General features: G+C 39.3%; 1 protein-coding gene across 1 annotated transcript; it reads left to right on the top strand.

Moving 5' to 3' along the window:
* Positions 1-7,937: 7,937 nt before the first annotated feature.
* Positions 7,938-12,148, top strand: LOC134293429 (PI-stichotoxin-She2a-like). The gene is made up of 3 exons (XM_062960939.1): positions 7,938-8,224; positions 8,919-9,086; positions 11,870-12,148. The coding sequence occupies exons 1-3, from the start codon at positions 8,131-8,133 to the stop codon at positions 11,902-11,904; spliced, it is 297 nt and encodes a 98-aa protein (XP_062817009.1). The 5' UTR covers positions 7,938-8,130; the 3' UTR covers positions 11,905-12,148.
* Positions 12,149-12,407: the final 259 nt, after the last annotated feature.

The following is a 12,407-nucleotide window of genomic DNA, read 5'->3' as shown; positions in this document are numbered from 1 at the left end:
GAACGCATGGTAATTTGTATGGAAATAAATTATTTAGCCTTGATGCTGTCATATTCTTTCCCTCTTCCCTCTTCTCAGGAGCTGCAGTTTTATAGTGCTGTCATCTACAGCTCAACTTGTACAAGTTCTTGCTTTCCTTTCTCTCCTTTATAGGGGAGCCCACTTCCATATGCAGACTTCCAAAAGACACTGGACCTTGTAAAGCAAGCATTCCTCTTTTCTACTTTGACATCAAAAGTGGGCAATGTGAGGATTTCGTTTATGGTGGCTGCGGAGGCAATGCAAATATCTTTTTAACATGGGATGAATGCTTTTCAAAATGTGGAGGTAACGTAAAAATAAATCATCCACAGGTTGTGTTGTTAATCGCGAAAGGTCTCCATTATGGCCTACATTGCATAATATTACGCATACTTACGAACTCATCAGATGGGGTGAAATCAGTGTCTTAGGACGGAGGCCGACGCCGGACATCACACCACGTTGTGTAACATCTGGCATCGGACTCACCCCTACCCAGGATGAAAGCATAACAAAACGATTTCACCCCATCATGCGAGGCCTCCCCTCAAGGGCAACACTTTCACCATGTGATGTCGAAAGCATTGCGAGAGGGAGCTGAGCGCAGAGATTCACCCCGCTGCTCCCTCTTTCCTCGGCAGAAACCAGGGAAAGTGATACGCTTCGCCTGGCCTTTCTGTTAAGGTCGTTAGTTATGTAGTTTTAAAGGTTATGACCTTTAAAGTCCTAGATCAGGGTTCCCCAAACTAAGGCCCGGGGGCCGGATGCGGCCCTCCAAGGTCATTTACCTGGCCCTCAGTTTTATAATATAATATTTTTATATCAGTTTTAATAATATAATATATTGTATATACATATAATATCGATAATAATCTTACGTTATACAATATAATACTAATAGTAAAACCATATAATAATATTAATTATATGTTATATATTACATATTATATAATACTATAGTGGTATAGTTCAATATAGTAATATATAATGCTAATATTGTGTTATGCTAATAATATAATATATTGTATGTACATACAGCTGCTCTGAGTCCCCTTCGGGGTGAGAAGGGTGGGATATAAATGTAGTAGATAAATGCAGTAAATAAATAATTAATTTTAGACTTAGGCTCGGCCAAAGTCTGACATGACTTGAAGGCACACAACAACAACAACAATCCTAATTAACTTGACTATCTCATTGGCCAGTAGCAGGCCCACACTTCCCATTGAAATCCTAATAGGTTTATGTTGGTTAAAATTGTTTTCATTTTTAAATATTGTATTGTTCTTTTGTTGTTGTTGTTGTTGCACTACAAATAAGACATGTGCAGTATGCATAGGAATTTGTTTGTATTTTTTTAAAATGATAATTCGGCCCCTCAGCAGTCTGAAAGATTGTGGACCGGCCCTCTGCTTAAAAAGTTTGGGGACCCCTGTCCTAGATGGTTCAGGTCCAGGCTTTTTGGTCAACCGCACCCCCTTGTATGAACATGCCCGGGCCCCGAGATCTTCAGGAGAGGTTCCCCCACTCTTTGCCTCCGACACCACGCAGTGTGAAACTAATATCTCAAAAAAAACCCTACCCTTATCCTACATTAATAAATTCCCCTTGCAACTACTTTAAAGTATATTTTTGTCTTCCTTTCTAGATAGCCTCATTTCCTAACAAAGTCTTCTTTGCTTCCTTTATGGCTCCAATTTAGCCCTAAATGAACGTAATAATACTTATTGCAAAACAGGGAGTTACTCTGAAGTAAACAGACCAACTCCACAATGTCCTTACTTGTTAACTAATTGTTCTACCTACATTTCCTCATGTAAGACTTTAAAAAGTAGATTTATTCAACATTGGGCATTCACATCAAAGATGATGTATAATCAAATTGTCCTCCTCCTCCTTCCTATGGGATTTCTGGTCTCCTGGTTTGGACCACTGTATGCCTATCACTATGATTTAGGTAAGAGCACCATCTTTGTTAGGTTTGAATGGCTCTGTTTGCCATTTGCCCACCTTGCAAAATAGGTGAGAATGGAATAGGAAGGGGAAAGATGAAGATTGTGCTAGGTTGATGGCAAAAAATGTGTTGTCATTCAACTTGACACCACTTTGACTGTCATGGCTCAGTACTAAGAAGTCCTGGGATTTGTAGTTTGGTGAGCACCAGGGCTCTTTTGCAGAGTAAAGAGCTTGTCAAACTAAACTCTCCAAATTCCATCACATTGAGCCATGGAAGTTACAGTAGTGTCAGTGCATTAATTATACACTGTGGTACACCCATTGACTGAAGTCATAAAATAATATTAAAATGTACATTCCTTCTATTTACCTTCTAATGTATACCAACCCTATGAATTTCATAGGGTTTTCTGTGGCAAGAAGTACTCAGAGGGAGTTTGGCATCATCTTGCTCCTGAATATAGGCTGTTGCACTTGGTATTCCCTGGCAGTCTTCAATAGCAAATGAGTTCTGGTGCTATCGAGGAATTAAAATTCTGTAAGCCACAAAATAGCACCCTCAAATCCCATAATTTTCCAGTCTCTGAAAAAGGCTGGCATGCATAGTAATTTGTATGGAAATTAATTATTTAGTCTTGGTACTGTCATATTCCTTCCCTCTTCCCTCTTCTCATGAGCTGCAGTTTTATAGTGCTGTCATCTACAGCTCAACTTGTACAAGTTCTTGCTTTCCTTTCTCTCCTTTATAGGGAAGTCCACTTCCAAATGCGGACATCCAGAAAACACTAGACTTTGTCATGAAGAACTTCCTCGTTTCTACTTTGACATCATAAGTGGGCAATGTGATAATTTAATTTATGCTTTGCTTCCTTCCCGAATGCTATTGGATAGCTTGGCCATTTGGATATACAGTACTCTAATAATTTTTCTCTTCGGTTTATTTATTTATGACATTTATACCCCACCCTTCTCACCCCGAAGAGTGGCTTAAATGAGTGGCATTATTCCATGCCCAAACAACAACATTAAAGGCAATTAAACAACAATTTAAGACAACATTAAAACAACATATGTAGACATCAGACGACTGTTGTGCATAGATCCAAAGCCAGATAATCAGATAATTATATTCATCAATTCAAAGCCAGTTCTAACTATATTGTACAGATAATTATGCTGGGCCAAATGTTTGCTCCCAAAGCCAAGTTTTTACTTGTTTGCAAAATGACAGGAGGGAAGGGGCTGATCTAATCCCACTGAGGGAGGATTAGCATTCTTTAGCATTCTCATTTTCCCTTTTCCAAAACCTTGGAGGGGGGTTGGCCAATTGTCAATGCTTCTATGGGCCAGGGTAGGGTACCATCTTGCCTGAAAAAAGGTAATTGTAAGACCAATTTTAAAGAGTAAACATTACAGACTGTTCTTTTAATTGCTGACCTGCCCCATAATGAGCAAGTACTTTTTCTATAAACTCCCAATGAACATAATCAAAGGCTTTCTCCACATCTAGAAATAAATGTGTCACTTCTCTGTTAGGTTCTTACTCCACAACCTCTAGTATCTTTAGGACCATTGTGTAGAGCATAGCTGCACTCCAACAGTTTAGCACTGGGATAGCAGGATCGCATACAGCTTTATGGTAAAAGAAGCCCCAGTGAGTGCAGTGGGGCTTACTATCAGATAAATGAACTCAGGATGACAGTTGAGAAGATAGTTGTGTTTCTAATCTCAGTATCTTTTTTTAATGGCTACTGAAATTCAGAACATTCGATGCCATTGTTCCCATCTGACAGATTTTCTTTCTTCCATCCACAGAAAAATCACTAGCGTCATAATGCAGACCATAGACTGGAACATTCAGAGATCTGTTACCACGCCACTTGTTCTTTTGGAATGAAAGCACTTGGGAAAAGTCAGAAGTCTATTGTACCAACATTGCATGCTCTTCAATAAACTATTTCTGCATTTCATTGGTTTTCTTTCTTGTGCTCTTTTTTATCTAAATGAATTTATTGTCTACATGAAAGACTTGAGAATTACATATGGAAAATTAAATTAATACGTGCAACTTTGTCTCCGAATTTGCTTTGACTTTGTTGTCAAAACTCTTTCTCAATATGGAGCAGATCTGAACCAGAGTACTTTGCTGCCTGGGGCCAAGAATAAAATGGTGCTACTTTACATGGCAACTAACAGGAAACATAAGAGTGTTCTCCAGGACAGCTAAGGATAGTGTACAGAGATGGGAGGAAAGAAAAATCGCACAGAAGATTGTTTTGAGAAAGATTGTTTTGTTTAGGAAGAAAGAGGGACAAGGAGAAACAGAGGTGCGACTCAATTGCAGGATAAAGTTGAGACGGAAAAATACCGACAGGAAAAAGGGGAAAGGAGGTTTGATTGTGTGTGTGCATGTTTACGTCAATCTGAGACTATAAGCCTATGCTGCATGAGAGAAAAGTGTGGTACTCCGCTTTGGCAATTTATAACCCACCCCTTGGCGCTTTTCTGCAGAATAAAACTATTGTATTTTAATCTCCTCGTTTATCGTTTCTGCCTGGGAAATAAAAGAGACTAATTTTGGCACTGTGCCTCAACAAAACCTCTGAGACCTGGAAACTCTAGTTGAACATTTCAGGGCAGTTGAAGGGAGAGTTCAAAAGATGCTTCTGCCATACAGGCTTTTATACTTCGCTAGCTGTGCCCAGCCATGCGTTGCTGTGGCAAAGTGGTGGTGGTATAGGTTAAAATTTGTTGTGTAATTTTTATTTGACGTTATTTGTATTTTTAAAATTAATTTTATTGTAATTTATCTTTTTATTTATTATACTAGCTGTGCCCGGCCATGCGTTGCTGTGGCATTGTCTGGTGGTGTTGGTGAGAAATTGTTGAGGTAGTGGTGGTATTGGATGTCTGTTGTATGGTTGTCTTTATGTTTAGTATGCACACTGAAGTGGATTATATGGCAGTGTGGAGTCAAGATAATCCAGTTCAAAGCAGATAATATAAGATTCTAAATGGGTTATATAGCTGTGTGGAAGGGCCTTGAGTCTACACTGCCATATAATCCAGTTAAAATCTAATAATCTGTGGAAGAGACCTAAGTGAGGCCTAACTGTGCCTGTACCCTGGGCTGAGTAGGTTGCTAGGAGACCAAGTGGGCGGAGCTTAGCCTTCAAACTGGCAGCAATTGGATAAAAACTATTATTCCTCTCCCCCTAATTAGGACTTTATTTTTCTTTTCTTTTTGTTGCATGAACGTAGAGGCATGGATGAGGGGTTGTGCTGCCAAGTTTAGTGTTTCTGGGATGTGTAGTTTTGTTGTTTTGTCCTAGGCTGAAATTTCATTACCCTTTTATATATATAGATTGAGAGCTTGGGCAGGCAGGGTATGCTAGCATTGAAAACACTAAAAAGGAAGGGAGAGTGGGTATGTCTATGAAAAACCAGCAAGTTTGTATCAGCATCATAGTGTCTCTCTATGTTGATCAAATGCCACTAAAAATAACATTCCAGCATTCAATGAGAAGTTTTAATAGAAACAGGAACCTCTTTCAAAGAACAAGAGTCCCAAAATGTTCCTGTTAACGGATTCATTGTTCATGCACCCTTTTCCATTTCCTCCTATAGCAATGATGGGCAAGCTTTTGTGCGTGGTGTGTCAAAATTCACCAAAAAACCTAGCATGACTTGGGTGGTGTGTCACTTTGAGAAAAAAACCATAATACAGTAGAGTTTCACTTATCCAACATTCTGGATTATCCAACGCATTTTTGCAGTCAATGTTTTTGATACATCATGATATTTTGGTACTAAATTCGTAAATACAGTAATTACTACGTAGCATTACTGCATATTGAACTACTTTTTCTGTCAAATTTGTTGTAAAACATGACGTTTTGGTGCTTAATTTGTAAAATCATAACCTAATTTGATGTTTAATAGGCTTCTCCTTAATGTCTCCTTATTATCCAAGATATTCGCTTATCCAACGTTCTGCCGGCCCATTTATGTTGGATAAGTGAGACTCTACTGTAATTATAAATAATAAATAAACACACATAAATGCCAGCTCTTCTACATAAATGTAATGTGCATAATTCCCATGGAGTAAACAACAAAACCACTGGACCAAATCACATCAAATTTGGCCACAAAAGACATAGTCATCCAATCAATCTGCATGCGGCAAAAATGGCTAGGTGTGTCAGTGCTGACACGCGTGTCATAGGTTGGCCATCACTGTCCCATAAAATAGTTGTAGCAAAGTACTGGGCATTCACATTAAGCATCCAAGGGTGCACCATGGAATTAATGTAGATTAATACCAATTTACGTGCCTTCGTTGTCTCAATGCTATGGTATCCTAGGATTGGTAGCTTGGTGAGGTATCAGCATTCTTTGTTTGAGCAGCTGAGCACGTAAGACAACAACTTCCAAAGATCTATAGCACTGAGCCATTGCTGTTAAAATAAAGGTAAAGTTTTCCCCTGATATTAAGTTTAATCATATTTGACTCAGAGGAGTGGTGCTCATCTCCATTTCTAAGATGAAGAGCTGGCATTATCCATAGATGTCTCGTAGGTCATGTGGCCGGTATGACTGCATGGAGCGCCGTTACCTTCCAGGCGGAGTGGTATCTATTGATTTACTCACATTTGAATGTTTTTGAACTGCTAGGTTGGCAAAAACTGGGGCTAACAGCAAGAGCTCACCCCGCTCACAGGATTCGAACTGCCAATCTTTTGGTCAGTAAGTTCAGTAGCTCAGCGGTTTAACCCGCTACGCCACTGAGAGCTCCATGGCTGGCAAAGTCGTGTCAAATTATATTCATTTTACAGTGCTATAGATTCCTGACCAGGCTGAGAATCATTACTCCATGTTTAGTCCCTCTGTATATATCATCACACATTCAGTTGCCCCTGCATTTCACCAGCTCAGTGCCAATGCATGTGCTTTCCCCCAGAATAACGCATTGGCTTGAGCATTGGACTATGACTTCAGAGTCCAGGGTTCAATTTCCTGTTCAGTCATGGAATATTGGGTGAACTACACATTCTCAGCCCCAGAAAATCATGTGGCAGGTTCTAGGGTTGCTATAAGTTGGAAATGATTACATGTTATTTTAAAATTAGTTGTTGGTATTTGAAAATGGAGCAACCTTAAATATCCTGCAGCTCTGCCCCTGTCAACTGCCCCCACCAAGTCTGGTCTCTTTTGTGAACACCTTTAAATTTTCCCCTCGGCCTTAGGCTTTGCCTGCCAGTTGCAGGTGGGCCAAATTTGTTGCTTCCAGTACAGTAGAGTCTCACTTATCCAACATTCGCTTATCCAACGTTCTGGATTATCCAACACATTTTTGTAGTCAATGTTTTCAATACATTGTGATATTTTGGTGCCAAATTAATAAATACAGTAATTACTACATAGCATTACTGTGTATTGAACTACTTTTTCTGTCAAATTTGTTGTATAACATGATGTTTTGGTGCTTAATTTGTAAAATCATAACCTAATTTGATGTTTAATAGGCTTTTCCTTAATCTCTCCTTATTATCCAACATATTCGCTTATCCAACATTCTGCCGTCCCATTTATGTTGGATAAGACAGACTCTACTGTATATCGGCTATTGCTGCCATTGTTGCTATTTCAATGTAAATTGGTGGAAAGGTAGGTAATGACAGTGTGAATAATGTGTCAACTTTTGCTTGAGATTATGCTTGCAGATCTGGAGGGACTCTTCATTTTAGCTTCTCGTAGACTTAGCATGGGGATTTGTTTAACCAGTTAAAATCCATGAATAAACCAAGGATTTTAATGTGAAAAATTTTGGGGGTGTTTTGAACCACCAACTCCCTCCCAGCTACAGGCCTGATTACACCTATTTGCATGACAAAATATAATGCTTGTATCAATGCCATATCATAGGAATTAATCTCTTCCTGGCCAGGTCCAGATGATGCTCATTGGCTTTATGGCTCCAATTCAGCCCCAGTGGAACGTAATAGTACTTATTGCAGAACAGGGAGTTACTCTGAAGTAAGCAGACCAACTCCACAATGTCCTTACTTGTTGACTAATTGTTCTACCTATATTTCCCTATGGAAGCCTTTAAAAAGTAGCTTTATTCAACATCGGGCATTCACATCAAAAATGATATATAATCATATTCTCCTCCTCATCCTCGTTCTTATGGGATTTCTGTTCTCCTGGTTTGGACCACTGGATGCCTATCGCTATGATAATCGTAAGAGCACCATTTTTGCTATGTTTGAATGCTTGTTTGCCATTTGCGCCCCAACCCCCCCTTGCAAAGTAAGTGAGAATTGAACAGAAAGGGGAATACTGAATATTATGCTAGGTTGATGGCAAAAACAGGTTTTTATTCAGCAAGACACCACTTTGGCTATCATGGCTCAGTACTAAGAAGTCCTAGGATTTGTAGTTTGGTGAGACTTTGTCAATCTAAAACTCTCCTTGAGCCATGGCAGTTTCATTAGTGTCAAACTGCATTAATTGTACACTGCGGTACACCCCTTGACTGAAGTCATAACATAATACTAAAATGTATATTCCTTCCGTTTACCTTCCAATGTATACCAAGCCTATTAATTTCATAGGATTTTCTGTGGCCAGAAGTACTCGGAGGGGGTTTGGCATCACCTTCCTCCTTAATATAGGTTGCTTCACTTGATATTCCCTGGCCGTTTTCAATAGCAAATAAGTTCTGATCCCATTAAGGTATCCCATAATCTTTCACTCTTTGAAGAAGGCTGTTGTCAGGAGCGCATGGAAATTTATATGGAAATAAATTATTATTTAGACTGGGAAGTGCTGTCATATTCCTTCCCCTTCCCTCTTCTCCTGGGCTGCAGTTTTATAATGTTGTAATCTACAGTTGAACTTGTACAAATTCTTGCTTTCCTTTCTCTCCTTTCTAGTGGATCCCGTATGCAAGCTTCCAAAGAAAATTGGACGTTGTAAAGCATCCTTCCCTCGTTTTTACTTTGACACCAATAGGTGGCAATGTGAGATTTTCTTTTATGGTGGCTGCGGAGGAAATGCAAATAACTTTTTAACAGAGGATGACTGTGTTACAAAGTGTGAAGGTAAGGTAAACATAAATCATCCACAGGTTTTGTTGTTAATGGCTAAAGGTCTCCATCATGGCCTATATTGCATAATATTACACTTGCTTACAAATCAGACATGACTGGACTTAACGTCAGGGGAAACCTTTACCTTTTTTCCTGCCAACCTAGCAGTTCGAAAACATGCAAATGTGAGTAGATCAATAGGTACCACTCCAGCGGGAAGGTAAAGGCGCTCCATGCAGTCATGCCGGCCACATGACCTTGGAGGTATCTACGGACAACGCCGGCTCTTTGGCTTAGAAATGGAGATGAGCACCAACCCCCAGAGTCAGACATGACTGGACTTAACGTCAGGGGAAACCTTTACCTTTACCTAACTTGGGGACTTCCTTTACACATATTCAGCAAGGGCTGCTGTCATGTTACTGCTTTACAGAGACAACCAATTTCACATCAACCCCAATGCACAAAAGGATGTGATGTACATTGATTACATTTCTCAGCTTCACTATACAAGGTTTCTAAACATCTCTGCTACTTATTATTATTATTATTATTATTATTATTATTATTATTATTATTATTTTGACACAAAGACATAGTATGACACAGCAAATGAGATATATATGCTGGATTTCATATTACAAAATCACGAGTCAAACACTTCTCAAGTGTTTAGGACTGTGTGATATATTTTCAAATGATGCATGCATAACCCAGTAAGGTGGCCTTTTGCAGTTGATGGATGGAAATTTTGTGAATGTTTATTGTTTCCAAATGCCGGCTGAGATCTTTTGGCACGGCACCAAGTGTGCCAATTATCACTGGGCCCGCCTGTACTGGTTTATGCCAGAGCTGCTATTATTATTATTATTATTATTATTATTATTATTATTATTATTATTATAACAGTATAAAACATCATTGAAAGCATGTAAAATCACAGCAGAAGATCCTTGCATCGTTTTTACTTTGACATCGAAACTGGGCAATGTGAGGGTTTCCTTTATGGTGGCTGCGGAGGAAATGCAAATAACTTTTTAACACAGGATGAATGTGTTTCAAAGTGTATAGGTAAGGTAAAAATAAATCATCCACAGGTTTTGTTTTTAATGGCTAAAGGTCTCCATCATGGCCTATATTGCATACTATTACACATACTTAAAAATCAGACGGGGTGAGATCAGCATCCTAGGACGCTTTCATCCCTTCTGGGGGATGGAGGCTGACGCTGGACAAAACACCACCTTGTGTGACATCTGCTGTCGGCCGTGCCTCCAACCAGGATGAAAGCATCGCCAAATACTTTCACCCCAACACAGAAAGGCCACCTTACTGGGATCTGCATGCATCATCCAAAAATACATTACAGAGTATACACTTGGGAATTGTTCAATTTGTGGTTTTGCAATACGAAATCCAGCATATATATCTCGTTTGCTGTGTCATACTATGTCTTTGTGTCAAAATAATAATAATAATAATAATAATAATAATAATAATAATAATAAGTAGCAGAGATGTTTAGAAACCTTGTATTGTGAAGCTGAGAAATGTAATCAATGTACATAACATCCTTTTGTGCATTGGGGTTGATGTGAAATTGGTTGTTTCTCAAAAGCAGTAACGTGACAGCAGCCCTTGGCTGAATATGTGTAAAGGCAGTCCCCAAGTTACAACTTGGGGGTACTCAAAGTTGACAACAGGAAATGAGAAGAATCCAGCACTTGAAAAGTGTAAACTAATTTCGGAAAGAGTTATTGCAAAACTGTTGATCTACTCACATTGGCATGTTTTTCGAACTGCTAGGTTGGCAGAAGCTGGAGCTAATAGCAGGTGCTCACTCCGCTCCCGGGATTTGAACCTGCAACCTTTCGGTCTGCAAGTTCAGCAGCTCAGTGCTTTAACACACTTCACCACCGGGGCTCCCCAAGTTACAACTTACAAATTACTCAAGGTTGACAATAGGAAGTGAGAAGAATCTAGCACTTGAAAAGTAAATCCACTCTGGAAAGAGTTATTGCAAAACTGCTCAGTGTAAATGGCTTGGGAGGCAGAAGAAGCAAATCCCCTACCACTAAGGTCTGAATCCTATTGCTATATTCCTGATTACATTAGACACTTCAGATCAACTAGTTTTACAATGTGCCTATTATCTTTGGATTAACCAATATGATTGCTATCAGTCCTTTTAAATTCAACTGCACCTAAGACCCCCAATGTGCCCTAAGCTGCCCGCAAGTGAATACCTTTACAATGGAGGACACTCTCCCTTTTCTCTCCTAGCTTGTGAGCTCTTCTTCATTAATAACTTTTTCCATCTTGATCACAAAGTATTGGTGCTTGGTCACACATGGTTGGTTATCATCACTGAAATGTTAGCAGATATGCCTCATACCACATAATTCCCAAACATACCTCCCCTCCCCTCTCTCTAACCAAATTCTCTAACCGAATTCTATGAAAAACTATTTTGCCATGACAGAAACTCTTCTGCTATGAGACTGAAATTTGTATAAATGATACCATAGATTTTGTTGTTGTGTTTCCCATCTTCCACCCTTTTAGGACGTCCCCCCACCCAGGATCTTTCCCAAAATTAAGTACACTCCCTAATTCAGAGGGATTTTGCAATGGATATTTTCCTCACTATTATTATAATGCTGAGAATAAGACATGTCAACTATTCATTTATAACGGTTGTGGAGGAAATGATAATAACTTTCATTCAGTGAGAGAATGCCTTCAGACGTGCAGATTTGGTAAGAAATAAAACAAAGCTTTTTGGTATTTTTCAGAACTAAAGATTAACTTTATAGGCGCAGTGGACTAACAAATCCAACACCTCTGATCATCATGTCCATTCGTCTGGCCTATGCATCTTTGATGCAAATGAAGCAGTTTCTCCATTGGTGATATCGACCGATCCTAAAGAATTTTAAAGATAAAAAACTAATGATTGCCATTCATGCTGTTTTCTGAACTTCATCAGATTACGCCTGGAAGTGTTCAGAAGAAAAGACTTCCGTCTAACTCCATTCCATAATAAAAAGGAGTTTTTCCCTACCTTACAATCACACTGTTCAGTGCAGTCACTTGTCTTGCGTATTTTTCAATGAAGAGGTTTCCACACTGCAGACATTTGGCCCCATCCACCATCCCTCTCAGTGCTTTTCAGTACTTCAACTCCCACAATTCCCAACAGCAGAGAGAGCGAGAGAAAAAAAGGATGGAAGGGAATCTCATTTGGAAGGGCAGCAGCAAAGGCTCAGCTAGTGTTTTGGACTACAACTCCCACAATTTCCAATAGCAGAGAGGGAGAGCGAGAGAGAAGTG

This window comes from Anolis carolinensis, unplaced genomic scaffold (genome assembly GCF_035594765.1).
Source record: "Anolis carolinensis isolate JA03-04 unplaced genomic scaffold, rAnoCar3.1.pri scaffold_8, whole genome shotgun sequence".
Lineage (NCBI taxonomy): Eukaryota > Metazoa > Chordata > Lepidosauria > Squamata > Dactyloidae > Anolis > Anolis carolinensis.
Note: the sequence above shows the minus strand (reverse complement) of the source record. Positions and strands in the feature narration are given on the sequence as shown.

Excerpts from the sequence above, each read along its gene's own strand:
- LOC134293429 (XM_062960939.1), top strand. The coding sequence starts at position 8,131 with ATGATATATAATCATATTCTCCTCCTCATCCTCGTTCTTATGGGATTT. Across the intron at positions 8,225-8,918 it reads TGCCTATCGCTATGATAATC|TGGATCCCGTATGCAAGCTT; the intron begins GTAAGAGCACCA and ends TCTCCTTTCTAG. Across the intron at positions 9,087-11,869 it reads CTGTGTTACAAAGTGTGAAG|AACTAAAGATTAACTTTATA; the intron begins GTAAGGTAAACA and ends GGTATTTTTCAG.